This window comes from Sabethes cyaneus, chromosome 3 (genome assembly GCF_943734655.1).
Source record: "Sabethes cyaneus chromosome 3, idSabCyanKW18_F2, whole genome shotgun sequence".
Lineage (NCBI taxonomy): Eukaryota > Metazoa > Arthropoda > Insecta > Diptera > Culicidae > Sabethes > Sabethes cyaneus.
In genome coordinates, this window is record NC_071355.1 from 164,678,035 (window position 1) to 164,693,165 (window position 15,131).

Here is a 15,131-nt window from a genome sequence, read left to right on the forward strand (position 1 = left end):
TGTAAACATTGCTGTTTATTTCAATCAATTTTATGATTGATTTGTTTTATGTAAGAAATCGGATTGGAAACCGGTCCAAAATCTAATTATCATTGATGAAGTTGACACATATATATGTACAATTAAACATTTTCAAATTGGATCTATTCTGTGAGTATTTGGGTTTGTCACTCCCATTCTCACACAAAAGCTGTCTCTTATGTTCTGCAAGCATAAAAAAGTACTTACATGAGCTTTTCTGTAAATAAATATGCCGACTGATCTTTTTATTGTCATGTGCAAGGAAAATTGTACCATCCAAAGTGCGATATCGCTAATAAAAGTGCTATTTTAGCTTAAATCGTTTCGGTATCTTCGGCGCACTTTTTCGTTATCTTCCAAGCAATAAGTGCGCCGAAGAGACCGAAACGATTTTAGCTAAAATAGCACTTTTATGAGCGATATCGCATTTTGGATGGTACAATTTTCCTTGCAATTGACAATATTTGAAAAAAAATTATTTTACTGTTCAACTGACATTATACTAATTTATGCCAATGCCAAAATTAGGGGTGTTACGATCAACACTTGGTCGACTTAAATTCATTACAATACATTTAATGTATTGTAGTACTAAACCTAAACAATTTGAGTCGAAATATGCCCTCCGCTCCACCCTTACGCACATCTTCGTTGCATGCTACACTAATGTCACAGAACAGAAGTGGAAGTCCGAACGATTCGGCGATCAAAACTGCTAACAGAGTCTTTTTTGTTTTTATTTTTCTTTGGGAAGGTTTTCGCATAGAAGCGAATAACAGCAATATAAGCAGAACGCTCGCTGCCAATCGCATAGCAGCTTTCACATGCTTTCGTGTGCATTCGTATGCGTTCGTGTGTTTTCGTGGAAAAAAGTGACTCGCTACCGCCAGGTTCGCTAATATCTGTAGACAGTAGCATGTACGTGTTTGGATTCCTACTTCCACTTCTGTTCTGTGCTAATGTGGTCACTTCCTCCACTATCATGGTCTTCCACCTGTACGCCATTCAAGTGTTCATCGTAGTGCTGCTTCCACTTTTCGATCACCGCACAGTCGTCAGTCAAGATACCTCCATCTTTATCTCTGCACATTTCGGCCCGCGGCACAAAGCCTTTGCGAGATTCGTTGAGTTTCTGATCGAACTTCCGTGCGTCGCAAAAGCGGTACAGCTGCTCGAGTTCTTCGCACTCCTTCTCCTCTTGGTGGCGCTTCTTCTCCTTGAAGAGTCGGGTTACCCAACAAACATTTTTCTTGAATAGTAGCTTATTCAACCGTTGTCTAGCTAATTACCGGGTAACACGCGCTTGATTAGCTGTTATTCAACAGCAATGTTCGTTGGGTTGCGGTCTCCGCTTCTGTTTGTATCACTCCACATTCTGACGCTACGTTACGTTACACACGGCCTAGGACGTTCTCCGCTACGCTGTTAATGACTGTTTTCACGGCATTCCAACAGTCCCTATGAGGGGCTTCATCCGGCTCAATCTCTTCCGGCAGCGCGGTTTCGAGAGATAACGCGTAGTTTTCAGCGACATCCGGTTGCATCAGTCGCGCTAGATTATACCGTGGCAGGCGCCGGTATCGTATGTTGTTCACAACAGATAGTTTTTGACGTATCCTTACCATCACTAGGTAGCGTTCCGAATCAATGTTAGCGTCCGGATAGGTTTTGACGTCGATAATGTCAGAGAAGTGCCGACCATCTATCAGAACGTGGTCGATTTGTAATTCTGTCTGGTTGGATGATCTCCAGGTGTACCGATGGTAGAGGTTATGCTGGAAGAAGGTACTACGTATGGCCATGCTCTTGGAGGCGGCGAAGTCGACAGTTCGTTTGTGAGTGTGCGCTGAACCGTCCAATCACCGATTTGAATTTCTCCTCCTGACCAACCTGAGCATTACATTCCCCGATGATAATTTTGACATCATGTCTTGGGCAGCGGTCGTATTCATGCTCCAACTGCGCGTAAAATTCGTCTTTGTCATTATCGGTACTTCCAAGTTGAGGGCTGTGTACGTTAATTATGTTAATATTAAAGAATCGGCTCTTGATTCTTAATCTGACACATTCCAGTTATTATTACTTACGGAGTCCATTGCTTTGTTTTTTTGATGGTTCAGGCTTGCAAAGCCCGCAACCAACCCCCCAGTATCGCCGGAGGACCAACGAAGGAGCCCTCCTCCCCTGTCAGCATACGACATTGGTTTTCACCGGGGTTGGTTACCCGATCTCTACCGAGCTTGCTCGTATCCTGGCTGGTACCACGAGGAGGTAGGGGGTAGGAGTTGCTGGGTAAGAGGCTGTGGAGCACTGTGAGGTTTATTTTATTTATACCCAGTGCGCAAGGCACCGATGCGTACCGCGTACCACCCAGCCGTTTACCAACCGTGCATCAGCTAACAATCATATAACCCGGCACGTTTATTATCGACTTCCAAGTAAGTACTGCTTACTTACTTACTTATTCAGCCGAGAGCCGGGGTGGCTCTTGCCGTATCAAGAATTCCTCTCCATTGTACTCGGTCCTGGGCTACTCGTCGCCAATTCGTTGCGCGGTTCGACACACGCAAGTCTGCTTCAACCTGGTCGAGCCATCTAGCACGTTGAGCCCCTCTATTCCTGGTGCCGGTGGGGTTCTTGAAGAGAACGGATTTCACTACACAGTCGTCCGGCATCCTTGCGACGTGGCCGGCCCACCGTAGTCTCTCAACTTTTGCCAGGTGTACGATGGGAATCTCTCCAAGCAGTGCCTGTAGCTCGTGATTTATACGTCTCCGCCACTCTCCGCTTTCCGTCTGTACTCCGCAAAAATAGTCCGCAACACCTTTCGTTCGAAAACGGCAAGTGCACGTATGTCTTCCGTAAGTAAAGTTACTGTCTCAAGTCCGTAGAGGACTACCGGTCTGATTAGCGTTTTGTACATCGTTAGCTTTGTGCGGCGGCGTATGCTCCTTGATCGAAACGTCTTGCGAAGAGAAAAGTAGGCTCGGTTTCCAGCTTGAATGCGTCGTTGGATCTCCTTACTCGTATTATTGTCGGCAGTGACCAGAGATCCCAAATATACGAACTCATCAACCACTTCCAGTTCATCGCCGTCAATAGTCACTGTCCGTGGGAGGCAAACGTTACTATCTCGGGAGCCTCTTCCTACCATATATTTGGTTTTCAACGCATTAATTTGTAACCATATCCTCCTAGCCTCCGTTTTTAGTCTGGCGTAGATTACCTCCGCCTTCCCACGGTTTCTAGTAGTGATGTCGGGGTCATCTGCAAAGGCTAGGAGTTGGCTACTCTTACTGAAGATCGTTCCCTTCGTTTCAATGCCCGCTCGCCGAATCACACCTTTAATAGCGATATTGAATAACATACAGGACAGTCCATCCCCTTGCCGTAACCCTCTGCGCGATTCGAAAGGGCTTGAGAGTGTTCACGAAACGCACACATAGCACACCACTCGTTCCATAGTAGCTTTGATCAGCCGCGTCAGTTTGCCCGGAAAACCGTACTCGTGCATTATATGCCATAGCTGTTCGCGTTCAACGGTATCGTATGCTGCTCTGAAATCCACGAAAATATGATGCGTGGGCACGTTGTACTCTCGACATTTCTGAAGGATTTGTCGGAGAGTAAAAATTTGATCCGTAGTAACACGGGCCCCCATAAAACCCGCCTGATACTGCCCTACGAATTCTCTTGCTATTGGGGATAGACGACGCAACAAAATCTGGGAGAGCACCTTGTAGGCGGCGTTGACCAGCGTAATGCCGCGGTAGTTACAGCAGTCTAGCCGGTCGCCCTTTTTGTAGATGGGACAGACGTCGTCGGATCTCTTCCAGATCGGGAGCCGGTACGCTGTTGTCGTTTGTAGATACTCCGAGGTTAACTTCCATTGCGTCTTCTGCTAGTATAATCAATATATATATAGAATGCCAGTGTCGCTGCAGTGCTCGTGGTAAACATCACACATGCTCAGATAATGTATATACATTATATATGCATGTGTGTGTGCCTGAGATTCATCAAAAGGGGAATCTCATTGTCAAACTTTGACAACCAGTTTAAAATTTCAAATATGGCTGCCAAGTAATGTGATTGGAAACTTCGCTTGCTTCAAATTTCTGAAAAAATCGGTGCAAAAGGGCGCAGTTGTGGGATTCAATTCATCCGGACGAAAGAAAAAGAACGTTTAAAAACATTTCGCTGGCAAAACAACCCAGCGATGAGCGCACTGATGATAGCATCAACCAGGGCACAGATAAAGAACAGATAAATAACAATGAGCAACTTTGACAATGAAGCTCCCGATTCACAGACTTGATACAGATTGTTAGCATCATGTTTACCACCATGGGTCCTGTAGAAAAAGAGCGACACTGGCATTCTGCTGCTATATCGCCGTTGAGGTGTTCATCGAAGAACTGCTTCCACCTGTCGACCACCTCCCGCTCGTTTGTGATAAGATCTCCTCCCTCGTCCCTACACATGTCAGGAATTGGTGTTTGGGCCTTGCGAGTTTGGTTCACCTTCTCGTAAAACTTGCGGGTATCATTAGCCCGGAATAGTTGTTCAAGCTCCTCACGATCTCTGTCCTCCTCCTGGCGCTTTTTCCTTCACAGGATCGTAGTCAACTCATTCCTCGCTCGTCGATACTTGGCCAAATTCTCTCTGGTGGATATGCTCAGATAGTTTTCCCAAGCTCTTTTTTCCTTTCTATCGCTTCTTGGCATTCCCCGGCAAACCAATCATTTCGTGCACTCGAGGTTTCCACACCTAGCACCGCGGTTGCGGCCTCGTTAACGGCCGAGCGTATCCTACTCCATCCGTTTTTGAGGGTCGAGGCATCTAGCTCCACAAAAGAAGGCAGAGCTTCATCCAGTACGCACGCGTAGTTTTCGGTAGTTCGCGGGTTGTCTAGTTGCCGAATGTTTAGCCGAGGAGGGCGACTTTGTCGTGAGGTATAAACCGTCGATAGTTTTGAGCGCACATGTACTGCTACTAGGTAGTGGTCCGAGTCAATATCCGCACTCCGTAGGGAGCGTACGTTGGTGATGTTCGAGAAAAACCGGCCCTCGATGAGAATATGGTCGATTTGGTTCAAGGTTCGTTGGTCAGGTGATCTCCAGGTAGCCTTGTGGATATCTTTGTGAGGAAAGAAGGTGCTTTTGATCACCAAGCCTCGGGAAGCCGCAAAATTGATGGATCGCTGGCCGTTATCGTTCGTGTCGGTGTGCAGGCTATGGGGCCCGATCACCGGTCTATACGTTGCTTCTCTGCCGATTTGGGCGTTCATATCCCCGATGACGATCTTGATGTCCCGTGGTGAGCAGCTGTCGTACGTTGCCTCCAGCTGCGCATAGAACCCTTCCTTCTCGTCTCGGATCTATTTTCGTGTGGGCAATGCACGTTTATGATGGTGTAGTTGAAGAAACGGCCTTTTATCCTCAACACGCACATCCTCTCGTTGATCGCTTTCCAATCCATTACGCGATCCTGCATTTTGCCCAACACTACGAAGCCCGTTCCCGGCTCGTTGGTAGCTCCACCACTCTGGAAAAATCGGGCTCTGCCTCCACGGATCCTCCACACCTTCTCGCCCTTGCGAAACTTTCGGGGTTCTAGCTGATCGAGCAGCACCCTGTCGCCATGAACGAAATTTAGCGATCTGCAGTTCCAGGTACCAAGTCTCTATTCCATGTCCTTATTTCGTCGCCTTGGTCCATGCCGAATGTTGCGAGAAGATAGTTCTTGACTCTTGTTGTAAGTTTTTTGTTGTTTATATAGGTAGCCGTACTAGGGCTTACGCTACCGAGTCTCGTGATGGGGCTGCCATCTTGCAGTGTCAAGACACACTGTGCCTCCTCCCCTGTTGGTATACGACCTTAGTTTCCACCGGGGTTGGTTACCCGATCTCCGCTAAGGTTGTTCGTAATCCAGCTGGTACCACGTGGAGGTAGGGGTAGGAGTTGCTACATAAGAGGCTAGGGACCACAATGGGGTCTGTTTTACGCGTTATCCAACTATTTACCAGCCATAACCATTTAAGTAAGTACTGACTGAACTTGAAATCACGATAAAACGAGACTGCCAAAACACGATCCCGAAAGATGTACACGACGGTGCTGACGAAGTTCGATTGCATGGTGATGGACGACGTAACCTACGTTAAGGTAGACTTCAAATCGCTTCCTGGGTAAAAGTTTTATAGAGCATCCGGAAAGTTGCTAACTAATTAACTCCTGCGGACACACAAAGAAGAATCAATAACTTATTACAAAATTAGGCGAGACCTGAGCAGACTGACACAAACTAGGAGGAAGTTTGTTTTTGAGCCTCTTAGTTAGAATATGAAAGTTGGATGAAAGAAAAGTCAAAACTATTTTCAAAATTACATTCCACTATTAATTTTATTTCGACAGATAATCGCAAATCGAATGGGGGGGGGGGGGGGGGGGGGGGGGTCCGGAGAGGGTATCGAAAGGACTTCTGGAACATAAGATTCAATGGAGAAATATATCAGGTGAATCTAGAATTAGATAACTTACACTTCTACAACCGGTCGCTGGGTTTTTAGTCGTCGAACAAAAATACAGTGCTCGAAGCAATAGGAATTACTTTCAAATTACGATTGAGAGTTATGAATGGAAGTTCTTTCGATGACGCGTTGTTTCAAGAAACCGGAGATATTCTCTAAGGGATAAGAAATAAAATTAATAAAAATAAAGCTAAATCTGGTACTAAGAAAATTTACAAGTTAAACGAATTTGGGAAATTTTAAAGCAGATCCTTCCTGCCGGCCGGAAAACATGTTTCGGGGTTTTGGCGACTCCACTCCTTAACTCGTTTTATCACGGTTTTGGTCTGAACCGTGGGTAGAGGTCTGTGTCTTTTATACTTAGTCGTATTTTCATATCTTTTTATGGCGCGGACGTTAAAGCTCTCTTTGACGCCGATGTGTTTGAGCTACTTCAAAATCTGACAAGATCTGATTTTCATCAAATATAATTTTATCATTAATTGAGTCCATGATCTTTCAAAACAAACTAAGGAACTAAAACTATATGTTTACGGCTGACAAACTCTACATACAATCATACTGGATAGTATGATGGAATTATCTCTACAGACTAATATGCACATGTCGATAAGTATATAGTGCTATAAATAGTAGTTGCTCTACATTATTTGAAAGCACAAAAATAAGTTCATTCATTCGATGAATTTCTTCAGCAAAAGCATCCCTTCAATTCTATTGAAGCTAAGAATCGAACAGATCTTATAGGACCTTGGTTGATGTATGTCAAGCATCATCGTTTTGTTAGATCAATTTCTGTCTAAACGTGCTAACTAGGCCGGCTTCGGGATTAATGCATTCTGCCCAGCCCGTCTTTAAATTGGAAACTCGATACGTTGCCCCGGGCGTGCTGTTTACATGAGTCTCGTTGTCAACGCCACCGCGTCCCTTCGGTGCATAGAACAAAAGAAGTTCATACCTAATAGAGCAATATTTATCAGATTACCTGCATACCCTAGCCAGCCGTTGCTGAGGTGGACATTGACGAGGGGTGACTCGCATGTCATCATTTGGCACGTGGCATCAATTTACACCAATTTACTATTCGAAAGGGCAAATTGAAAAGAAGGGATTCAAATTATGCAACAACGGTGTTTATTGGAGAGGGTTTGTGGCAAGTTACAAAACATAAGGATAGTATGGGGAGGCAGCGTAGGTGGTATAGGCGGCAGCGTACGGAGAAGCCGTGTATGCAGCAGCCACTGGAGCAGTGTAAGCAGCGGCAAATGGAGCAGTATATGCAGCAGCTACTGGGGCGGTATAGGCAGCAGCCACAGGGGCAGTATAGGCAGCAGCAACTGGAGCGGTATAAGCAGCAGCGATTCCGTTATAGTTGCGTGCAACGTACTGAGAACTCTGGGCGGTTACTACCGCTGGAGCAGCAGCAACAAGTGGAGCCGCAACCAGTGGCTTTCCGTTAACGCAAGCGATGGCAACGGCAACAAGGACGATCTGAAATGATTTCTCGTTAGTGGATGTTTGAGTTTTTCGAAATGATTAGGTCTTACCACTTTGGTGAACATTTTAAAAGTTGGTATTGCTTACTGTAGCTTGCTGACACTAGAAGAGAACTTAAAGGACTGATGATATTTTCAGGTTTGTTTGGATAAATATTTATACCTTAATACAGCAGAATTGATTCACCTGTTACTATTCGACTGGGTGGTGGTTCGATAACTCGGTAACCCAACTCACGTACGTGGCTGAATGAAACCGAAAGTGCTGAGAATCGCATATCACTTAATCATCATGAGCACAGGTCGGTCCTTTAATTAGTATGCCAATCACGTTAGCTAAGCCCTCGTTGCACTAAATTTGAACCAAGCAGTTGAAACGTGGCAATGCGCCAATCAAATGACCTTGCTGTTCTCAGAGCAAATTGGATAAGCGATATTGTATGGTATAATTCAAATGTAATACCAGTAGTGTCGGAGTTAGTTGACGATTTTGGAATTAGTAAAGTCAATGCCATTGTCCACAGTCAACTGATTGAGATCGTGTGAACTCGTATGTTATTTGCTGGAGGTCATTGAACCACGGTTTAAATAAAGCATACGATTATTTATTTATTATAATTAGATTTAAACTTAAGACATTAGCATTTTGTGTGCAATCATAGCAATTATACAAATTCCTTGTGCAAACAAAAAAAATCCAATGTCATTTTAAAATTCCAAAACTCCTCGACGATAAAAAACTGCTTAAAATATTTTAGTATTTAATGCAGAACCAAATTGGGGTAAGTTAACCTACAGTGGACCCTTTACCCATAATCGACTTTGGGTACTATCGGGAAGTTTTTCAGCTTTTACTTCTTATTTTCGAGGATATATGACATGAAATAGGAAGTACTGAACATAACACACATTGAAGGTTATAAAATTTTAGTTACTTTTGATAATGCCTTAAAATCAACATTTTCAACAAGTGAGAGTCCATTATACGGTTATTAATGCAATGTCGCCATTAGTGGACCTTTGATTAGTGGACCTTCTCCATCTACGGATATATTACAATGTGTTTCGAAAATTCTAAGAAGGATTATAAATAAACAAACAATGTGTATTTTTTTCATAGTTTTTGGATATATGGTGCCTCTTTTTCAGTTTTCAATAGAAAATTTGTGTTTTTTTTTCTTGAAACTTATTGATTTGTGTTCGTTCAGTATTTGTGGCTTACGTAAAACATGTTTAAGCACTCATTCACACAATTGCGTAGGTGAATGTTTTTGTAAAAAATACTTAAGATTGTTCGTGTGACCTACAGAATACCAATGTCCAGTAATTTTAGTTTGAATATATAAATAGTTTGTAATATAAAGGGTTATAAGAACTACATATTTGTGTTTTTAATTTGTGTATTATTTCACAATTTAATACTTCATCACTTGATTATTTGAAATATTATTATCATGTATTGTAATTATGGTTGAATGATCAACAGTTTTGGGTAATATCGTAGCATACTTGACCGGACCAAAGAACCGCATTCGGATGTGTGTTAACACATGTTCCGCTTTGGGTTCACCAGCAATAATACGTGACATGATTTATTATCACCTTGACGATAGATTATCATTGCCATGAGTGGAATAATTAATTGGAACGATTCAGAAGGCCATTCGCAATGGACCTACGACGCTCAAGCTTCAGTAGGGTAAATAATATCGGCTCTAGTTTGTGAAATTCTTTCCGTTAGGAATGTCAATGGGACAAGTCCAACCAGCCTTCTGTCGGAGGCGTCTTCGGTTGTGCAGGAAAAATGATAATTCTCTATCGACAAGGCACCGGGCATAACAAGCACGCCTCGGGACGGGTAAGTTCGAACTACGGTACGGAGTAGTGGGAATTTTATGCAAGGATATGACCCATTATGCTTTGTGCCTTGATGTGGGCAATGAAACAGAGACGACTCGGAGAACAAAACGTAGCATCAAGTATTCTTCCTGAAGCACAAGAAAATTATGTCAACTATGTGAAGGAATTTGAATGTCCATCTATGCGATATAGAAGCCTTTACATTGTATTGGTAAAACATATATCTAATTGTGGACATTGGATCGGATGCATTAGGAAACTTTTTAATCTATAGGATAGTTGGTTGATTGCATTCCTGTGTCTACATGATATAGTACGCTTTTTATTTGCCTCAATATAAAACAAATTAATCAAATAGCCAAACTGTGGACCATTTTCGGCACCCTTTTATACGTGATTGGATTCCGGCAGAGCGACAGCGTGCATCCGAACGAAGGGTGGCTGGCTGAAACTTTCACCCTAACGTAGTGCGTATCTAAACAAATGCACCATGGTTGTGCATTATGCGATATATGGTTAAAATAAATAATTTTAAGGTTTACACTTTTATTTACACTCTATTTTGTTTTAATCAAGAAACAAAATTAAGACTATTCTATAACAATAATAATAATAATAATATTGAAAATCATCGTGTTGAATCAGTGTGCAACACCCACCTTTAATGTACTCTCAGGATGTGGTTTGCCGTAAGAGAGTCATGATAGAGTCATCAAATTTAGCTGCGTTGTCGCTGCAGAGAACTTAGAAAAAAGTATAAAATTCTATAAGAACTCCCCTTTCGATCATGTTTATGTTGCAAATTGGTCTGTGGCACGCTCCTGCTCGTTGGTTTGTTTACTATATAAGAATATAACGTACTCGGACTGCTCTATTCGGGAACATTCTCATTCTGCACCTTTATTCATTATAGTACGCATTCAGAGTGAATCTTTATCCTGTTTCTATATGAATTCAATTTAAATGATTGCTCTTAAATGAAATTCGTAGTGCAGGCACTTTACTTTAAACTGATTTATGTATTTTGTGATTTTTATCATATATTTATCGCGAAAGTGTATTAGTTGAACAGATAATAACGGGGCGAAAAACATTCCAAGAAGTGTCAGTTACCTTATTCAAACAGTCACCAAAATTGGACATGATATCGGAACAGAAGAGTTATTGTACGGCCATCATATCAACTTTGCGAATGCATCTCTTGATTCTAATCAAATGCAATTCGTGGCTCTGCAGTTAGTTTTGTATATCAAGGAGCTAAAACTCCCTTAGAAAATTTCGATTGGGCGACACTGAGGTAGATATGTTTAGTTATTTAGTTATTGCAGAGTTTCTACCAATTTAGAGTCCCACGCAAAAATTATTAGCGTGGTTATTTTCTGCGTTTACCACACATGTTTGCAAGTTAGCATTTGAACCATCAGTTTTCTGTTATTGCCTCTCCACTGCACCCCTGCTTGCTTGACAAGCATATTTTCAATGTATTTAGTAAGTACAGGATAATTATCATTAAAAAATGAATTTGCGTAGAACTCGTAAAATTGCTGCAAGATGCAATAGTTTAGTTATTTATGTATCTGATAGCGTAAGGTAAACCTTTGCTATCTCCGAAGGTCACAATTCGTAGATCATCTTTATAAATTCTTATATATTACATCCTCAATATATTACATACTAAATATTTAATTTAACGACGGTTAAAAAAACTCTAGACAGTCCCTCTTAAAATCTGCTTCCGTTGTCGATTGTTTGATCACAGTGGGTAAAGAATTCCAAATTGCAACACCTCGTACGAATAGTGAATTAGAGTAGCTGTTCGTGTTATTGCGCGGAATAATCAGGTTTTGGAGGCGAAGTCCTTGAGCTGGTATCAGCCTCTGGGAAAGTATTTGCGGCAGCGTTGGTTCGATCACTTTAACTCAACTTTGATTCATTTGACAGTTCCGTCTCAGCGGATCCAAATATGACAAAGTTATGTATAGGACATTTGTAGAGCTAGCTATTATCTATAATTTTGCTGAAAAAAATTGCTGTATCTTTTGTAGTTACGGTGCTACAATGCTAGTAACTCATCAGTGACTAAATGAACGTTCAAATGTCCTATACATAACTTTGTCATATTTGGATCCGCTGAGACGGTACTGTCAAATGAATCAAAATTGAGTCAAAGTGATCGAACCATCCCTGATTTGTGGTGAACACAATTTATTCACAATGTGATAAGGACCTTAGGTTAACAGCCTACTGTACAAGAACATACAAAAAGTTACCGAAAATGAAAGAAGAAATCTCTCCGGATTATTGGCAACGACCTTTAGCATGAAAACACGGACACGAATCGGAACATGGAATATACTGACCCTTGCCCAGCAGGGCAAGCTGGTTCAACTTGCAAGGGAAGCTAGCCGTCTGAAGCTTGAAATCCTGGGGCTGAGCGAGGTCCGCTGGCCGGGTACTGGCGAACACAGGACATCATCCGGGCAAGTCTTGCTCTACTCTGGCATACGAGGTGAAAATGCTACTCGAGAAAGAGGAGTTGGATTCCTACTGAGCCCAGGGGCACATGCGGCCCTGATGAAGTGGGAACCAATAAATGAGCGAATAATCGTTGCCAGATTCAGAACACGGGTTAGGAACCTTACGGCAATCCAGTGCTATGCGCCAACAGATGCTGCCGACCTGCAGGAGAAAGAGAGCTTTTACAGCCAGCTGAACAGCGTGGTTGAGAAAATCCCGAAGGGGGACATCCAAATTCACATGGGCGACTTCAACGCGAAGATTGGCTCAAACAACGCGGACCTTGAACGCGTCATGGGACGCCATGGCCTAGGAGAGATGAGCGAAAACGGGGAGCTGTTTACAGAATTCTGTGGTAATAACGACATGGTCATTGGTGAATCGCTCTTCCCCCATAGACCAGTACATAAAGTCACGTAGGTTTCCCGCGACGGCCGAACAGAAAACCAAATCGACCACATCTGCATCAGCCGGAAATGGAGAAGGAGCCTTCTTGATGTACGCAACAAACGCAGCGCTGACATTGCATCCGACCATTATCTTGTTATCGCTGAGATACGTCTGCGCGTCGCACGTGTCCAACGACGGGAGGAGAAAGTTGGGTGCCGCTACGACGTCCGCCGATTGGAGAATCCTGAGGTGAAAAGGGCCTTTGTTGAACAACTTGAATCTCGAGCCTCGGAGTTGCCACCTGGTGGAACCGTCGAAGAGCAATGGACCGGCATCAAGAACGCCTTCATCACGACCAGTGATGAAACCCTCGACAAAGCGCGCAGTGGGCGGAGGGAGTGGATTTCGGATGAAACTTGGAGGAAGATCGACGAGCGGAGAGAGGCGAAAGCCGGCATTGAGCGAGCGAGGACCAGATCGGCTAAGACAGCTGCCCGTCAACGATACGCCGAACTGGAGAGGGCTGTTAAACGTGCTTGTAGGCGGGACAAGAGAGCATGGACTAACTCCCTAGCCGAACAAGGAGAAACCGCCGCTGCCAATGGTGATATCCGTTTGTTGTACGATATTTCTCGCCGCCTTAGTGGTGCCAGGATGAATACAAAGATGCCGCTAAAGGAGTCTGGTCAGCTATTGACTGACCGTACAGAACAGCTTAAGCGATGGACTGAACATTTTGAACAACTCTTCCGAGTTTCAAATATCAGAGACCATCAAAACCAGCAGCGTACGACGCCTACAGTTCGTCGAATAAATCGCGTGAACTCGGAGGTGCCATCGCTGGATGAAATTGTAGCAGCCATCAAGAGTATGAAATCCAATAGAGCGCCAGGGATAGATCGTATTTCAGCCGGAATGCTCAAAGCTGACCCATCTTTGTCAGCCCAGATGATGCATCAGCTTTTCAGCAATATTTGGGAAACCGCAACTTTTCCGGTGGACTGGATGCAGGGCATATTGGTCAAAGTCCCTAAGAAAGGAGACCTAACGGAATGCGGTAACTGGCGTGGCATCACGTTGCTCTGTATTACTCTCAAAGTACTCTGTAAGGTAATCCTCAACCGGATCCAGGAGAAGATCGACGCTACTCTCCGGCGGCAGCAAGCTGGATTCCGTGCTGGCCGATCATGTGTAGACCATATTACAACGCTCCGCATTATATTGGAGCAGATCAACGAATTCCAGGACTCTCTTCTGCTGGTGTTCGTTGACTTCGAAAAGGCGTTCGACCGACTCAATCACGAAAACATCTGGGGCGCACTTAGGCGTAGAGGAGTTCCAGATAAGCTAGTCCATCTCATCGAGGCTCAGTACGAGGCGTTCTCGTGCAAGGTTTTGCACGACGGCGTCTTGTCCGACCCCATAAGGGTTACTGCTGGCGTGAGACAGGGCTGCATTTTGTCACCGCTTCTGTTTCTCATCGTTATGGATGAGATATTAGTTGGAACAATTGACAGTAGACCAAATCGAGGATTGCCTTGGAATCCTCTAACGATGGAGCAGCTAAATGACCTCGACCTAGCCGACGACATTGTCTTGCTCGCACAACGCCGAACGATATGCAGAGCAATTTAGATGACCTCTCCGAGAGCTCCCAAGCAGCAGGTCTCACAGTCAATGTAGCGAAAACTAAGTCTATGGTAGTGAACACTGACAATGCCACCAACTTCACAGTAGCGGGACAACAAGTTGAGCAGGTAGCCGCCTTTCAATATCTTGGTAGCCAAACAACGCCCGATGGTGGTACCAAGACTGATATAGCCACACGGATCAGGAAGGCCAGGGGTGCCTTTGCAGGTCTGCGAAACATTTGGCGCTCAAACCAGATCACTCTACGTACGAAAACCCGAATCTTTAATTCAAACGTTAAATCCGTACTGCTGTATGCCTGCGAAACGTGGTGCGTCTCAGCGGAGACAACGCAAAAACTGCAGGTATTCATTAACCGGTGCCTGCGATACATTATTCGTGCCTGGTGGCCTGATAATTGGATATCCAATGAGGAACTCCATCGTCGGTGTCATCAACGGCCGATAGCCACAGAAATTCGTGAACGTAGGTGGAAGTGGATCGGACACACCTTGAGGAAAGGAGCGAACGAGGTTTGCAGAGCAGCACTCGACTGGAATCCACAAGGACAGCGTAGAAGAGGCAGACCCAGAGGCTCATGGCGACGGAGCTTAGCCAACGACATCCGGGCTGTAGACGAGAACCTGTCCTGGAGACTGGTAAAAGCCATGGCGGGTAACCGTCAG

General features: G+C 44.0%; 1 protein-coding gene across 1 annotated transcript; it reads right to left on the bottom strand.

Annotated features, from left to right (window-relative positions):
* Window positions 1-7,711: 7,711 nt before the first annotated feature.
* Window positions 7,712-8,164, bottom strand: LOC128743588 (vitelline membrane protein Vm26Ab-like). Its single transcript, XM_053840190.1, has 2 exons — window positions 8,101-8,164; window positions 7,712-8,044 (listed from the first exon to the last, which is right to left on the bottom strand). Exons 1-2 carry the CDS (start codon window positions 8,113-8,115, stop codon window positions 7,712-7,714), a joined length of 348 nt encoding a protein of 115 aa, XP_053696165.1. The 5' UTR covers window positions 8,116-8,164.
* Window positions 8,165-15,131: the final 6,967 nt, after the last annotated feature.